Source organism: Entelurus aequoreus, linkage group LG17, assembly GCF_033978785.1.
Source record: "Entelurus aequoreus isolate RoL-2023_Sb linkage group LG17, RoL_Eaeq_v1.1, whole genome shotgun sequence".
Classification (NCBI taxonomy): domain Eukaryota; kingdom Metazoa; phylum Chordata; class Actinopteri; order Syngnathiformes; family Syngnathidae; genus Entelurus; species Entelurus aequoreus.
In genome coordinates this window covers 12,819,093-12,837,065 of record NC_084747.1, presented here as the reverse complement: position 1 = coordinate 12,837,065, position 17,973 = coordinate 12,819,093, and the positions used below count along the sequence as shown (strand labels likewise).

At 37.5% G+C, this 17,973-nt stretch overlaps 1 protein-coding gene across 2 annotated transcripts in view; it reads right to left on the bottom strand.

The window, feature by feature from the left end:
* Positions 1–13,330, bottom strand: part of LOC133632368 (gastrula zinc finger protein XlCGF57.1-like) — a 90,065-nt gene extending 76,735 nt beyond the window's left edge. The window contains exons 1-2 of one of the 2 annotated variants that reach the window (XM_062024756.1): positions 13,067–13,330; positions 3,178–5,912 (exon numbers count right to left, since the gene is read on the bottom strand). In XM_062024756.1, coding sequence (XP_061880740.1) covers positions 4,267–5,912; positions 13,067–13,169 — 1,749 coding nt within the window. In that variant the 5' untranslated portion in view covers positions 13,170–13,330 and the 3' untranslated portion in view covers positions 3,178–4,266. Of the gene's footprint in view, positions 1–3,177; positions 5,913–13,066 lie in introns of those variants that run through there. The other variant, XM_062024755.1, reaches the window with a different exon arrangement.
* Positions 13,331–17,973: the final 4,643 nt, after the last annotated feature.

Here is a 17,973-nt window from a genome sequence, read left to right as displayed (position 1 = left end):
GTAAAACACCAGACAGTTAGTAATATGGTTTCACATAAAAATGTTGGTGAAACTGCTCATTTCTACCTAGCGATAGGTGGCTCTAACTGTAGTGCTAATCACTCACCAGCAGAAAGCCCTCATCGCACTGCTAATCAATAACTACCATCTTAGGCACTTAACATTACTATCCATCCATCCCATCCAATTTCTACCGCTTGTCCCTTTCGGGGTCGCGGGGGGTGCTGGAGACTATCTCAGCTGCACATGGGCGGAAGGCAGGGTACACCCTGGACAAGTCGCCACCTCATCGCAGGGCCAACACAGATAGACAAACAACATTCACACTCACATTCACCATTCCATTTAGTGTTGCCAATCAACCTATCCCCAGGTGCATGTTAATCGCAAGTTAACAGCTATCATGCTAAATGCCAACTATCTTAAATGCAAACATGAAAACAAGACACATTAACGTCTTTCCTCATTACAAACAGCATAACCTCATATTGATACATATTGAACATATTGTATGAACATATTGATAACCTCACTAACAACTTTGATGACGCCTTGCGCGAAACCATTGATAGTATAGTACCGCTAAAGCTAAAAAGGGCCCCTAAAAGGCGTACCCCCTGGTTTACAGAAGAAACTAGAGCTCCTAAACTATCATGTAGAAAGCTGGAACGCAAATGGCGCGCAACTAAACTTGAGGTTTTCCATCAAGCATGGAGTGATAGTTTAAAGGCCTATTGAAATGAATTTTTTTTATTTAAACGGGAATAGCAGATCCATTCTGTGTCATACTTGATCATTTCGCGATATTGCCATATTTTTGCTGAAAGGATTTAGTAGAGAAAATCGACGATAAAGTTCGCAACTTTTGCTCGCTGATAAAAAAAGCCTTGCCTGTACCGGAAGTAGCGTGACGTCACAGGAGCTAGTATTCCTCACAATTCCCCATTGTTTACAATGGAGCGAGAGAGATTCGGACCGAGAAAGCGACAATTACCCCATTAATTTGAGCGAGGATGAAAGATTCGTAGATGAGGAACGTTACAGTGAAGGACTACAGAGGCAGTGATGGACGTATCTTTTTTCGCTCTGACCGTAACTTAGGTACAAGCTGGCTCATTGGATTCCACACTCTCCTTTTTCTATTGTAGATCACAGATTTGTATTTTAAACCACCTCAGATACTATATCCTCTTGAAAATGAGAGTCGAGCACGCGAAATGGACATTCACAGTGACTGAACATGTAAATACACAATTAATAATATTCAGCTTTGCGAAGCTAAAAAAATAGAAGCTAACCTAGCAACGTAGCCAACGTGATAGCATAGCAGTCTCAAATGCAGATAGAAACTAAATTAAAAAAAACCTGACTGGATGGATAGACAGAAGATCAAAAATACTATTAAACCATGAACATGTAAATACACGATTAATAATATTCAGCTTTTCGAAGCTAAAAAAAATAGAAGCTAACCTAGCTATGTAGCCAACATGATAGCATAGCAGTCTCAAATGCAGATAGAAACTAAATTAAAAAAAACCCTGACTGGATGGATAGACAGAAGATCAAAAATAATATTAAACCATGAACATGTAAATACACGATTAATAATATTCAGCTTGGCGAAGCTAAAAAAACAGAAGCTAACTTAGATGCGGCGGCGGGCTTACTCACTGTAGTGCGTCTGCTATCCTGCTCAAAACACAATACAACCTCCTGGTGTTGGTGTTGCTGTAGTCCGCCGCTCCACCGATCGCACCTACAACTTTCTTATTTGCAGTCTCCATTGTCCATTAAACAAATTGCAAAAGATTCACCTACACAGATGTCCAGAATATTGTGGAATTTTGTCAAAGAAAACAGAGGTATTTGAATTGGGTCCAAACACTTCCCTTGCCCTCGTAACGTCACGCGCATACGTCATCATACCGCGACGTTTTCAAGCGGAAGTTTCCTGGGAAGTTTAAAATTGCACTTTATAAGTTAACCCGGCCGTATTGGCATGTGTTGCAATGTAAAGATTTCATCATTAATATATAAACTATCAGACTGCGTGGTCGGTAGTAGTGGGTTTCAGTAGGTCTTTAATAATATATAAAGGCATGCTTACCTTAGCTAAAGCTAAATACTACTCAAATCTCATCCGCGTCAACAAAAATGATACTAAATATGTGTTCAGTACAGTAGCATCGCTAACAGACCAAGGGACTCCTCCCAGTAGCGCCACCCACTCGGCAGATGACTTTATGAATTTCTTTAATAAGAAAATCGAACTCATTAGAAAAGAGATTAAAGATCCACTATAGACTGGACTCTCACACTATTATGTCAGACCCACTCGACGTCCATTGCATCCGGTCTCCCCTAGATGGGGGGGGGGGGGGGGTCACCCACATCTGTGGTCCTCTCCAAGGTTTCTCATAGTCATTCACATTGACATCCCACTGGGTTGTGAGTTTTTCCTTGCCCTTATGTGGGCTCTGAACCGAGGATGTCGTTGTGGCTTGTGCAGCCCTTTGAGACACTTGTGATTTAGGGCTATATAAATAAACATTGCTTGATTGATTGGACCCAATCTAAATTTATATAAACACATTACTGTCTAAGAATGTAAGATATTCAATTGTGTTACATCGCAATTTATTATATTGAAATTAGCCATGTGATTAAGATGGGCACGGTCTGACCAATCACAAGTCAGTAGGAGCTGCTTTGTTCTCGTGTTTGGAGAAAGCGGAAGAGCGATTGTCAGCCTGACATTGATGTGTCTCTGAGAACTGAACACATTTTTATAACTTATAACAAAATGTGTTTATACAGTAACCTGCTCACATGAGTCACATTACAGCAGGGGTGTCAAACTCATTTTAGCTCAGGGGCCGCATGGAGGAAAATCTATTTCCACGTGGGTGGCACGGGTAAAATCATGGCATGATAAGAATAGGACTACGACAACTTCAGATTGTTTTCTTTGTTTTACTTTGGCCCAAAATAGAACAAGCACATTCTGAAAATGTACATATCACAAATAATCATCTTGACAAAACACTTCAAGTTAGTTAAACATTTAGAAGGAAAAAAATGGTGCATTTTCAAAAACACCTTAAAGAACACAATGAACTTAGACTTAATCTCAGTGTTTCTACAAAGCAATTAAACTTTAAGTCACAACCCATCTAGGATTGAACAAAAAACAAAATAAAGCATGAATAAAAACTATTCTATGTATCAACTACCTCATTTGTCATTTCCACATATTAATCCTGTGCTAACTCAACAAACCATACAAACTGAGGTAGAAACTATTCAAGAGTGTTGAGTTACTTCCTGTCTTCTAGACATAATGTGTATTGATAGGAAAATCAAAGCAGTGCAAAGTGTGAACAATTTCAACAAAGCACAAATAAAAAGTTAAAAGACTGACAGTATTGCAGTAAATCACACACTGTTCACTTTCTTTACATTTGCACAGAAGACAATCATTTTCACAGAACTATATCAGTGTGCAGTGTCTCATGCTGCATTTTAAGTGGGGTTACTGATTGCTTATTTTACTCCTGTTTTACGTTGGGTGGAGGGGGAGGAGTCACAGCCCCGCTTTACCGTGTACCTCTTACTTGGTATACTTACTCGCCCCGGTATCAATGCTTCCCTAACATAATTGCTATTGCGACATCCAGTGGACACAATTAGAACAGCAGTTTCTTTCATTAAAAAATGCAGCTGCATTTTACACTTCGCAAACTCATCTCGGGGGCCGGATTGAACCTGTTATGCCCGAATGTCGAGGGAGGTGGGGGTTGGGTTGTGGGTGTTGGGGGTTAATTGTTCATATGTCTCTGATTTGCACATCAATCAATCAGTCTGAGGAGTAAAAGTTGGCAGTTAGTTATGCAGTGAAAAAGGGTGTAGTGCAGGATTTAGAGCGTGCACAAACTTGACACATGAGGCCCCAGGTCCCTAGACTGAAGAAGGAGTAACCAAGCACTTGAAGCATCATCTATCTTACTGTTCAGGAAGGTTTCAGATACAGAGAAGACATGGGGTCATGAGTGGATAAGATTATGCTCCAAATAATCCAAGTTTGTATGAATACCTCAGATATTTGTGAAAGAAGCAGTGAGGAGGTCCTGGGTAGGGTGGATGTCGCCACATATGAGCAACATACCACAAACTAAACAGCTAATTGGTTATTTTCCCTTGTGTGATCTTATGTGTTTTACTGCGTCTGCATTATGTGGGAACCTTTTACAGCACACGGAACAACTAAATGTTTTTTTCTCCAGGGTGTGTTCTCATGTGTCGACACAAAGAGCTATTATATGGAAAGCTTTTGCCACAAATGGAACACTTATATGGTTTTTCACCTGTGTGCGTTCTCATGTGTTCAAGCAAAGTGCTCTTAACAGAAAAGCTTTTGCCACAAACTGAACAACTAAATGGTTTTTCACCTGTGTGTGTTCTCATGTGTTCAGTCAAATTCCTCTTAACAGAAAAGCTTTTCCCACAAACCGTACAAGTACATGTTTTGTCTCCTGTGTGTGTTCTCATGTGTTCGGTAAAATTCCTCTTAACAGAAAAGCTTTTGCCACAAACTAAACAACTAAATGTTTTTTCTCCTGTGTGTGTTTTCATGTGTTGAGTCAAATTGCACTTACCAAAAAAACTTTTGCCACAAACCGAACAACTAAATGTTTTTTCTCCTGTGTGTCTTCTCATGTGTTCAGTCAAATTCCTCTTAACAGAGAAGCTTTTGCCACAAACTGAACAATTACATGTTTTTTCTCCTGTGTGTGTTGTCATGTGTTCAATCAAATTCCTCTTAACTGAATAGCTATTGCTACAAAAGGAACAATGAAATGGTTTTTCTCCTGTGTGTGTTCTCATGTGTCGAGTCAAATGGCTATTTTGAGAAAAGCTTACGCCACAAACTGAACAATTAAATGTTTTTTCTCCTGTGTGTGTTCTCATGTGTTGAGTCAATTTGCTATTTTTAGAAAAGCTTTTCCCACAAACTGAACAACTAAATGTTTTTTCTCCTGTGTGTGTTGTCATGTGTTGAGTCAAATTGCTCTTACCACAAAAACTTTTGCCACAAACTGAACAACTAAATGTTTTTTCTCCTGTGTGTGTTGTCATGTGTTGAGTCAAATTGCTCTTACCACAAAAACTTTTGCCACAAACTGAACAACTAAATGTTTTTTCTCCTGTGTGTCTTCTCATGTGTTCAGTCAAATTCCTCTTAACAGAAAAGCTTTTGCCACAAACTGAACAGTTAAATGGTTTTTCTCCTGTGTGTGTTCTCATGTGTGCAGTCAAATGGCTATTTTGAGAAAAGCTCACGCCACAAACTGAACAATTAAATGGTTTTTCTCCTGTGTGTGTTCTCATGTGTCGAGTCAAATGGCTATTTTGTGAAAAGCTTACGCCACAAACTGAACAACTAAATGATTTTTCACCTGTGTGTCTTCTCATGTGTTGAGTCAAATGGCAATTTTTAGTAAAACTTTCAGCACAAACTGAGCAGCTCAAACATGTTTTACCTCTCTTCGTTGAAGAGCACTCAGAGTGTTTGTTGTCAGTGTGAGTCCTCATATCACCTTCACAGTCTGTATCGCTGCTCAAAGGTTCTTCAACCTCGTCTTCAGCCTCACTATCTGATAGTGGAGCTAAGAGGTTGTCTACTTGTGGTTTCTCTTCATCATCTTCAGTCTTCACAGAGAGAATACTCAGTGGAAACTTGGTGTGATCAGCTTCCTCTCGTCCTAGAAGACACTCTCCCTCCTGAGTGATGCAGAGTTCCTCCTCTTCCTTTTTAATGCAGGGTGGTTGTGGAGTCTCCTGCTTCAAAGTGGAGCTCCCCCCTAACTGAGGGGAAACTTCTTCTGGATTGCCGATCAGCTGCTGGACGTCTGCAAGACACAAACAACAAAAACACACTTTCTTTTATGTACTGTACGTGTAGTAGAGTTGTACAGTATATCGGCTCCCAGACCGTGGTCGAGGAGCGCAGGGGAGACGTTCCCTCCAGGGCCCATGTTTTGTCTGGGGTAACACTGGGTCCATAAAGCTCCGCTCTTTGGTCGGAAGGACAAGGCCGTCGATTAGTTACAACTTGCTCACTTTATTTATTATTTCCACAGGGCACACCCGGACATCCACCATGCTATTAACACTCCTGCACATGCTACCACTACCTCTCCTTACTTGCCCACTCACTTACTCACGTCACTCACCCCACATAATGCCACTCTTAAAGGTGCACACACACATACACTACCCTCTCATCAGCTGCTTTAAAACACGCCTCGCCAAATGTGGTGATTAGTATTACCACCTTTGCTTCAGACTTAGGTCAACATTTAAATAATAAGCATTCAGATCTGCACAAGGAGTTTAAATAGTGACAGGTATAATGTAGTTGTTACACCTGTCCTGCTGCTCTCTCTTTACTCGCCCGCTCACTCACTGACGTCACTCAGACAACACGTTGACATTCTCACAAACACACATACTACTCTCATAAGTTAACCAGCTCCCCTGCTGTGCACATGTAGATACGTAGACGCGCACACAGCTGCTTGGCTTGATGCCAAATATTAGTGCAGTTAAAACTGCCCAATTAGCAGTCAACTAATGCAAGTGAAATGACTACATTTTGTAACAAATGTCTACAATTTGTGTTTTGTCTTTAATAAATGTGGTTTACCTGCTACATGGCTTATCTGTGTACATTTATTTGGAAAAGTATCCAAACATTTAAGTTAAAGTTAAAGTACCACCGGTACCGGTACTAAATTATTGGTATGGGGACAACCCTAGTGTGTAGTGTTTCATGGCCATTCATTTAGTGCCTTGCCAGAATGATGGATCAATGTTTACATGACTTGTCATAGACTCAGAAAAGCTAAGCTAGAGTCACAGAAAGTAGAAAAAATTTGCTTCGACAATATTGAAATACACTATATTGTAAAAAAAAGTATTTGGCCACCTGCCTTTACTCACATATGAACTTGAAGTGCCATTCTATGGAATTGTCCCAAAATTTTTGGTATCCTGGAGCATTCAAAGTTCCTTTCACCGGAACTAACGGGCCAAGCACCAACTCCTGAAAAACCAACCCCACACCATAATTCCTCCTCCACCGAATTTCACACTCGGCACAATGCAGTCCGAAATGTAGCGTTCTCCTGGCAACCTCCCAACCCAGACTGGTCCATCAGATTGCCAGATGGAAAAGTGTGACTCATCAGTCCAGAGAAGGCGTCTCCACTGCTCTAGAGTCCAGTGGCAATGTGCTTTACACCACTGCATCCCACGCTTTGCATTGGACTTGGTGATGTATGGCTTAGATGCAGCTGATCGGCCATGGAAACCCAACCCATGAAGCTCTCTGCGTACTGTACGTGGGCTAATTGGAAGGTCACATGAAGTTTGGAGCTCTGTAGCAACTGACTGTGCAGAAAGTCTTTGCACTATGCGCTTCAGCATCAGCTGACCCCTCTCTGTCAGTTTACGTGGCCTACCACTTGGTGGCTGACTTGCTGTTGTTCCCAAACTCTTAGTTTAGTTTAGTTTATTATTTATTCGGTCAGTGGTCAACAAAATTAACAAACAGCTTTACAAAAACAAACAGTTGTACATTCATAAATTGAAAATGTTGCAGACCGAAAGGGTTTAGGCTGAAGTTGAACACTTATTGCGCCTAACCCTATAAACAATGTCAAATACAAGATGAGTTTCCTAAAAATATGAAATTTCCTTTGCACAACATATTATAAATACACCTTGTACACAACATAAACACTGTTCAATTATATACACAGTAAAGACATGTGAAATATCCCTGTACACGTGTTAGTTAAACCTTTGTACCAATTATATACTATATACAAACTATTATACTTCCATTATTATTTATATCCCACGTTTAGTTTGTAATTAACATTGATCATAGTATTAACTACAGTGTTGATTCAAGAGTGATATATTTTTCCAAGACATTGGTCTTAAAGTGTTTTTTAAATGTGTGAATGGAACTGGAACATTTTAAGGAATCATCCAAGCTGTTCCACAGATGAACCCCCCTGACAGAAACACATCTACTTTTTAAGCTCCTTCTTATGTTTGCTTGCTGAAAGACAGCTGAACCTCTGAGGTCATAGGGACTCTCCCTAGGTTTGAACCTCTCCTGTAGACACCCAGGCAGCATGTGGTTATGAGCTTTATACGTCACAATAGCAGTGTTGAGGTCAACAAGATCGTGCAGTTTTAATGTTTTTAATTTAATGAAAAGAGCATTGGTATGGTCATGATAATCCGCATAATTTACAATTCTAATGGCTTTCTTTTGAAGTAGGAACATAGAGTTTATGTTTGATTTGTAATTGTTACCCCAGATTTCAACACAATAGTTAAGATATGAGAGTACAAAATAATTATATAGCATGTTAAGAGCCTTTTGATTTACAGAGTTTTTAATTTTATGTAACATAGCAATCATTTTGCCATCTTTGTCTTGGGAATATTTATGTCCAGTTTCCAATTTAATTTATCATCTATATAGATTCCCAAAAATGTTGTAGAATACACCCTTTCTATCTCCAGATCATCAACTCTTATGTGACACTGTATGTTATTTTTCTTATTTCCAAAAATTATATATTTTGTTTTATTTAGGTTGATTGATAGTTTATTGGCATCAAACCATTGCTTTAGTATGTGGAGTTCACTCTGTACAATCTCTAGGAGCTGACCAAGGTCTTGCCCAGAACAGTACAGGCTTGTATCATCAGCAAAGAGAAGACAGTTGAGTTTTTTTAAAGACTTTACAGATATCATTAATATACAATAAAAACAATTTTGGTCCCAGTACAGAACCTTGGGGTACTCCAAGTGTTATAATCTTTTTATCTGAATCCACATTGTTCATATGTACATACTGTTCTCTGCCACCAAGATACCTTTTCAACCAATCACGAGCAAGACCTCTGACACCATACCATACTCTTCACTTTTCTTATAATAAAGTTGACTTTGGAATATTTAGGAGCGAGGAAATTTCACAACTGGATTTGTTGCACAGGTGGCATCCTATGACAGTTCCACGCTGGAAATCACTGAGAGCGACCCATTCTTTCACAAATGTTTGTAGAAACAGTCTCCATGCCTATGTGCTTGATTTTATACACTGGGCCAAGTGATTAGGACACCTGATTGTCATCATTTGGCTTGGTGGCCAAATACTTTTGGCAAAATAGTGAACATCACAAAACTAAAAAAGATAATATCTATCTCAAAGAAGTCTATAGTTAAGAAGTAGAGGACTTTTTTAGATATTAAATGCAAAAAATGTGATTCACTTTCTGTATAATTGCGATGATCATTTTATTTACTTTGGTTTTGACACAATTTGTACAATATATTATAACTGGCATCTAGTGTACATATTTAAACATTTATTTTAAGCTGTTTAAATTTACATTTTTCAGTAACTTTGTAAAAATCGTAGTAAAACTCCATGTCACAATATTGCAGTAGACTATTGTATCGTGACTCAAGTACCGTGATACATAGTTTATCATGAAGTCCTTTCCAATACCTCGTCTAGGGCTGGACAATTATGGCAAAACATAATAATCACAATGATTTTGAGTGATTTTGGAGTCAAAATAAATAAAACAATTATTTGTTAATTAGAAAACGTAAAAACAATACCACAAAAACTCAATTTTAAATATAATCTAAAAGAACAACAGGCTTTTTTTCCCAGCCCTTGATTAGCAGTCTATTTTCTCTCTTTGTAGCGTTTGATGGACGCTATGTCACTACATGGGTCGAAAAATAGCTAAGTTACAGGAATCACTACGGGTTCAAAAAGAAGTGAAGCTAACGCCACGCTACTGGGAACTGTAGTTAAGCTACATAGCGTCGCTACTTGTTGTGCACTACTGCCCATCACTCATTCTAACTCGTAAATAAACGTTAGCAAAGTCAGCTAACAATGCAGGTAATGGAGATGCACTCTATTTCGCCTATAAAAAAACTCTAAAAAATATCCAAAAGCTTCCAGCAACTTTTTATATACACGCTGTAAGTATATATATAATGTAATAACAGGCACATTCATAATTAGGGTTGGGTATCGAGTATCGATTGGAACCGGGACTAACTTTCCGATTCTCCCGGAATCGTTCAAAAGTTTAAATTTCGATTCCTATTTTCGATACTGTCACGAATTGGCGTGACAATACCCAGTCCGCCGACCGGAAAAAAATATGTCCGCCAAACCGGAAGAAGAAGCCGCTGAACACCAACGAAGAAGCGCCCACCGCCGGAAGTGTTAGCATAGCCGAGCGAGTCAATCAAGCTCAAGCATGGATAGCGGGTGTCGGCGGTCGAAAGTGTGGCTTTTCTTTACAAAAAAAATGAAATAACCGCGAAATAACAGAGCTCCATGTCCATCAAGAAACGAGTGGAGAGAGAGCTGCAGATGCACCAGGACGTTTCACCGATACTTATGTCTGACGACCCTGCTGCATGGTGGTTGTCCGGTGGAACCAACAAAAGACTTATCCTTTGCTGTCAGATCTAGCTTTCTCCTATTTATGCGTTCAAGCTTCTTCCACACCCAGCGAACGTGTATTTTCCACAGCAGGAGACACTATCTGTCCAGAACGCTCACGCATCCTGCCTGAATATGGTCATTTTCCTAAACAAGAACTGCCTCTGATTTTATACTGTACCTGCTGCTAATCTGGACTGGGTTTTGCAAGTTGTTTCTTATTGTTTATTTGCTTTTCTGCACCAGGTTAGCCCATCAGTGGGAGCATGGTAACATGTTTAAGTACCTGCAGCATCATACACTTGTGTGTGTAAATGTGTTTTCATGAGGTTTCCTGCAGCATCATACACTTATGTGTAAATGTGTTTTCATGAGGTTTCCTGCAGCATCATACACTTATGTGTAAATGTGTTTTCATGAGGTTTCCTGCAGCATCATACACTTATGTGTAAATGTGTTTTCATGAGGTTTCCTGCAGCACCATACACTTGTGTGTAAATGTGTTTTCATGAGGTTTCCTGCAGCATCATACACTTATGTGTAAAGGTGTTTTCATGAGGTTTCCTGCAGCATCATACACTTATGTATAAATGTGTTTTCATGAGGTTTCCTGCAGCATCATACACTTATGTGTAAATGTGTTTTCATGAGGTTTCCTGCAGCATCATACACTCATGTGTAAATGTGTTTTCATGAGGTTTCCTGCAGCATCATACACTTATGTGTAAATGTGTTTTCATGAGGTTTTCAAAAATAAAGCTCTCTTGAGGAAAGTGTACCCCTGGGAAAATGTATTCATAATTTATAATATTTATATTCAAGTTCATAGATTTTATATTTATATTCTAGTTGAAAACAGCCCTGTGAGGAATTTATAGTAAAGTTCATAAAAAGTTAATAGAATTAAAATTGATGGAGAATGTCAGACTATTTCATTCAGAAAGACTGTAAGTTAGCTAGCTCATTTAAAATATCCTAAACTTTTTTTTGACCCTACCTCTTAAAAGAATCGGAATCGAGAACCGTCAGTAATCGGAATCGAAACAAAGAATCGGAATCGGTCGAATTCAAACGATACCCAAGCCTATTCATAATAACATGTAATATTTACGTATTTTCATCATTTTAAGCAAACGGTGGCCGCATTATTTTCACAGACACATCACAACGTTCGCTATTTCCTTCAACAACACCACCAACTATTACTAATAAAGGCAGACTTCATGAGTGCCATCAAAGAATACTTTGGGACAAATTATGATCCAGAACCTTATATTTTTTAGCCTGAATATAAGGAGGATGAGCTACAAGTTTTAGAAGCTGACTGATGAGCAGATCAAGCAACTACCACTATTGCTAAGTGCTAAACAAAAAATACAACGTATGAACATAACTCATTTCTGTAGAAACTGTCCAAATGCTGAAACTGAACTGAAATGCTGATGGAATAGGGCTGGGCAATATGGCCAAAAAAATTATCACGATTATTTTTTGCATACCATCCGATCTTGATTAATGTCACTTTTTTTGTTTAATTAAAGGCAGATTGTCCCGTGCAGGATAATAGCGAGTACAGTTGCATCCCTACTATTTACTACCACAGTATCTTGTAACAGACATTTCCGCCATGTTTGATGGAGGTAATATATGCTCACAGCTGACAACTGTCATTTTGTTCATATCTATAATTGTGTTTACTAGAGGTGTAACGGTACAGGTCACCCACGTTTCGGTCCATACCTGGTTTTAGGACCACAGTTTTGCTTATTTTCTGTACATTTTGTGGGGGTAAAGAGAACAAACTTTTTTCCTTTTTTTTGCTTGTCATCACAAACATTCTGCAGGAAACAAAGTATCAGTGGTGTACTAAATAATGTAGGATTCTTATTTCAAGTCAACATTTACTGAACAATATTTTCAAATAATAAATTATTTATATTCTTTAATTACTTGAAAACGTCAGTACTTTTTGCCAGTGCTTGGAAAAAGGCAAGCGGTGCCCCGATTGTGGAGTTTTATTTTTAATAAAAGTACATTAAAGTGCAGTTTGAATTTGAGGTACTGTAAAATAATGTGTACCAACACATTAAACAAGTTGAATGTTTATTTCAGGGACAAAATGTTTTCATCCACAAACTCAAAAATGATTTAAAAAAAGAGTGTCTGCAGAGTTTTTAGTACAACAATATTGACATGTACAAATGCCTTTTTCTGATTAAATTAGTGGGTGTGTTTAATCTCCCAGTTAGGACGAATACAGTAGTTCACTCACACACACATTCTCACACACACAGGATCACGGTCAATAAAGGCGGATTCACGCAGGATTATAGCAAGTATCGTTGCTTGCCTACTGTTTACTACTGCGGTAACTTCTAACAGACATTTCCGACATTTTGGATCGAGGTTCTTTGTTTACATTGTTCAACAAAGTCGGCTGATTTCTACTTTTAGGGCTTGGAATTCAAATAGCTTTAAAATGAGGGAACGCAACACACTCACCTTCATCTTCGCTTTTCAGATTGTTCTCCGTTGGTGGCGCTGATTCTCTTTCATGTTCTCTTTTAGCGGACGTCGCCATCTTAGCATAGCAGTAGTCGTCCATCTTCTATCACGTCTTCAATCTTCACTTCAGATAACACGCCGTCGCTCCACACTCAAAGTCCGTTTGGTGGCGAATAGTTGAGGTATTTGATGCTATTTTTGAATCTATAGGATCGTAAATGTGAAACTTCTCCGGAAAGCCACGCCGCTTAGTCCGCCATCTTGGACTTTCTGCTTTACCACTGTTCGATGTGTGTGCGCATGCGCCAGAAGTGTGCAACTTCCGGTCATTAACAATCGACAACTGCGCTTTAAAAAATAATATACCTTTTAAATAACTAGCGACCCTTTTCATATTTTCTTACATTTATGGCTCATAATTGAAGTGCTCCTTATCGCGAAAACATTTTTGCTATCAAAATAATTTGGAGATAGAAATTAAAGAAAAATCGACAATGTTGTTGTCACATATGCATGTACAGTAGATGCCCTGTTTAAGAGTGTCACAACATTGCTGTTTTATCAGATACACTTGTTCTGTCTTCAATGACTCTACAAACTGGACGGTTGAGCTTTACCCTACTCACAGGGAACTTTTATTCAGCAGTTGTCATACCACATAACCGGCACACTTCTTCCGGTGCGTCACTCTAAACCTTCCGGGCAGGAACAACACACAAACAAGCAATTCCTATTGCTACATCCCATTTCTTTAAAAAAAAAGACAGTATTATTTTCAAATATTGAATCCAACCAAATTAACTTTTAAGTTGCTACTAAACAAACTCCAAATAGTATGCATTTTCAAATTGCTACTTATTTAAAACATTCTTAGTGCAAAACAAATATTACACTCAGTTTTACAGTGCATAACTTTTCTTTCTTTTAGTTACCGAACAATGTACCTTAGCTTTAGCTTATTTTCAGAACATAACCATAAGAAGTAATCCATTACTATTTACGACATACATATATATATACATACATATATACACTACCGTTCAAAAGTTTGGGGTCACATTGAAATGTCCTTATTTCTGAAGGAAAAGCACTGTACTTTTCAATGAAGATAACTTTAAACTAGTCTTAACTTTAAAGAAATACACTCTATACATTGCTAATGTGGTAAATGACTATTCTAGCTGCAAATGTCTGGTTTTTGGTGCAATATCTACATAGGTGTATAGAGGCCCATTTCCAGCAACTATCACTCCAGTGTTCTAATGGTACAATGTGTTTGCTCATTGGCTCAGAAGGCTAATTGATGATTAGAAAACCCTTGTGCAATCATGTTCACACATCTGAAAACAGTTTAGCTCGTTACAGAAGCGACAAAACTGACCTTCCTTTGAGCAGATTGAGTTTCTGGAGCATCACATTTGTGGGGTCAATTAAACGCTCAAAATGGCCAGAAAGAGAGAACTTTCATCTGAAACACAACAGTCTATTCTTGTTCTTAGAAATGAAGGCTATTCCACAAAATTGTTTGGGTGACCCCAAACTTTTGAACGGTAGTGTACATATATATATATATACATATATATATATATATACATACATATATACGACATACTTGCCAACCTTGAGACCTCCCTGTCTCGTAGCCCACAAACACACACAAAAGGAGAGACTGACCCTCAGGATGATGTGGCGTGCTACGTAGCCACAGTGATGCAGGGCATCCCAGCATGTCCAACCAGAACGGAGAGCATCAGGACAGCAACAATGGCAGACAGCCAGCTACAGGCTGTCATCAAACTAATCAGGTCAGGATGGCCAGAACACATTGCTATACTGTCCCACCGTGTGCCAGAGACTTTTTCTAAAATTGAAAAATGAACTATCAGAAGCTGATGGCTTGGTCACACGAGGAAACAGAATTGTTATTCCAAAGTCATTAAAAACAGACTTTTTGCAGAAAATACACAATGGACATCAAGGGCTCACAAAGTGCAGAGAAAGGGCCAAAACATTGGTTTGGCGGCCAGGACAAAGTGCGTCCTGATTCTTTGATTCTATTTTAAACTTGATGTGTGCCAATGATAAGAAAGTTGTCGCTGCATTACTGACTAATAACCTCAGTTTTATCTGCAGTTCCATCGAGGTTTGTATTGAAGCGAAAGTGGGCACAGAGCACATCCCTCTACCACTGGTGTGTGACGTCATCGCTGCCTGTGCGATGCGCACTGCCTTCCTGCGCCGGTCAAAACCAACACTGTGATTAATCATCATTCATTTATGGTAACGCATTAACATTGACAGCCTTAGTTGAAACCCATACTTTATTTTTTTTAACTCAGCAAATCATTGACCTGTAAATTATGGCCAATTATTATGGAAGTAGGATTGTCTCAAATCAACTTATATATATATCAATATGATATTAATACATATGCATATATTAATAAATATACAAATACAAATGTGATAAATAAATAATTTGTATAAAGAAACGCATATTTATAAGTATATTTTTGAGATTTGAAATTATATACAAATGAAATAAATAAACGCATATTTGTAAGTATATTTTTGAGATTTGAAAATATATACAAATAAAATGTATAAATATAAAAATGTGACATACAAATGAATCGAGAATTTCTATAAATAAACGTGTATTTGTAAATAAACGCATATTTGTAAGTATATTTTTGAGATTTGAAAATATATACAAATAAAATGTATAAATATAAAAATGTGACATACAAATAAATCAAGAATTTCTATAAACAAACGTGTATTTGTAAATAAACGCATATTTGTAAGTATATTTTTGAGATTTGAAAATATATACAAATAAAATGTATAAATATAAAATTGTGACATACAAATAAATCAAGAATTTCTATAAATAAACGTGTATTTGTAAATATACTTTTGAGATGTGAATATAAATATGCTTGATTATGTATTTGTATTGAATTTGCATACGTGGATCGCTTTTTTGTTTTGTGTTGAGACATTTCTACCACAAACCAGATGCACAAATACATGTGACCTACACACTCCCCTGAACAACCAGCAGAGGGCACTGCAGCGAGAGTGGTCTGGGTCACAGAGCATTATATGCAAAATTCGCAGAGTTTTCTGCACACAAAAAATCCACGTCTTTACAGAGAAAACACACAACCGGACTGAGCTAGCTAATGTTAGCGTTGTATTAGGCGATCCACATATGCAAATTCAATACAAATACAAAATCAAGCATATTTATATTCAAATCTCAAAAATATATTTACACGTTTATATATACAAATTCTTGATTTATTTGTACGTTACATTTTTATTTTTCTAAATTTTATTTGTACATATTTTCAAATCTCAAAGATATATTGACAAATACGCGTTTATCTATACAAATTATTTATTTGTATATCACATTTGTATTTGTATATTTATTAATATTTGCATATTTATTAATATTTGCATATGTATTAATATCATATTGAAATATATAAGTTGATGTGAGACAATACTACTTCCATACATTATCAGTGTTACTCCCTCCGAGGTCTTAATGAAGGTTCAAGCCATTTATTTTTCTCACAGACATTTATTTTGCCACATTTTCGATGCCAAATATAATGCCATCAGAAGTAATAAAATAAGCAAACAGAACTTACAATTAGTCTGACATCCAAAAAAATCAGAAGTAATCATACCTCGTTGGCTTCATGAACTCCAAGGGAATAAAGTTTATTTTCAATCCGAGACTCCATTAACGTCTTCCACATCAAACACTTGTCGTCTCATGCTGCTTCCTTAATTCCCTCACATATTAATTGTCCCCCCAACAACATGACCAAACCAGAACAAAACATATTCCAATTGACATGGGTTTGTAACAAAAATAAAGTTAACATAAACTTAACCCAAGGAAATACTTTTTAATCACATTATTGGTACATTATGAACTTATCTTTATGCATTGTATTTAATTATTCTAACCAACTATGAAATGATATATCAAATATACATGTTGCTTCTGTCAGCAGCTACACTGACATTGATGTGTCTCTGAGAACTGAACACATTTTTATAACTTATAACAAAATGTGTTTATACAGTAACCTGCTCACATGAGTCACATTACAGCAGGGGTGTCAAACTCATTTTAGCTCAGGGGCCGCATGGAGGAAAATCTATTTCCACGTGGGCGGGACGGGTAAAATCATGGCATGATAACTTAAAAATACAACTATGACAACTTCAGATTGTTTTCTTTATTTTACTTTGGCCCAAAATAGAACAAGCACATTCTGAAAATATACATATCACAAATAATCCTCTTGACAAAACACTTCAATTTAGTTGAACATTTAAAGGAAAAAAATGGTGAGGGTTCAAAAACACCTTGAAGAACACAATTAATTTAGGCTTAATCTCAGTGTTTCTACAAAGCAATTAAAACTAAGTCACAGCCCATCTAGGAATGAACAAAAAACAAAATAAAGCATGAATAAAAACTATTCTATGTATCAACTACCTCATTTGTCATTTCCACATATTAATCCTGTGCTAACTCAACAAACCATACAAACTGAGGTAGAAATTATTAAAAAGTGCTGAAATACTTCTTCTCTTGTAGACATAAAGTGTATTGATAGAAAAATAAAAGCTGTGCAATGTGTGAACAATTTCAACAAAGCACAAATAAAAAGTTAAAAGACTGACAGTATTGCAGTAAATCACACACTGTTCACTTTCTTTACATTTGCACAGAAGACAATCATTTTCACAGAACTATATCAGTGTGCAGTGTCTCATGCTGCATTTTAAGTGGGGTTACTGATTGCTTATTTTACTCCTGTTTTACGTTGGGTGGAGGGGGAGGAGTCACAGCCCCGCTTTACCGTGTACCT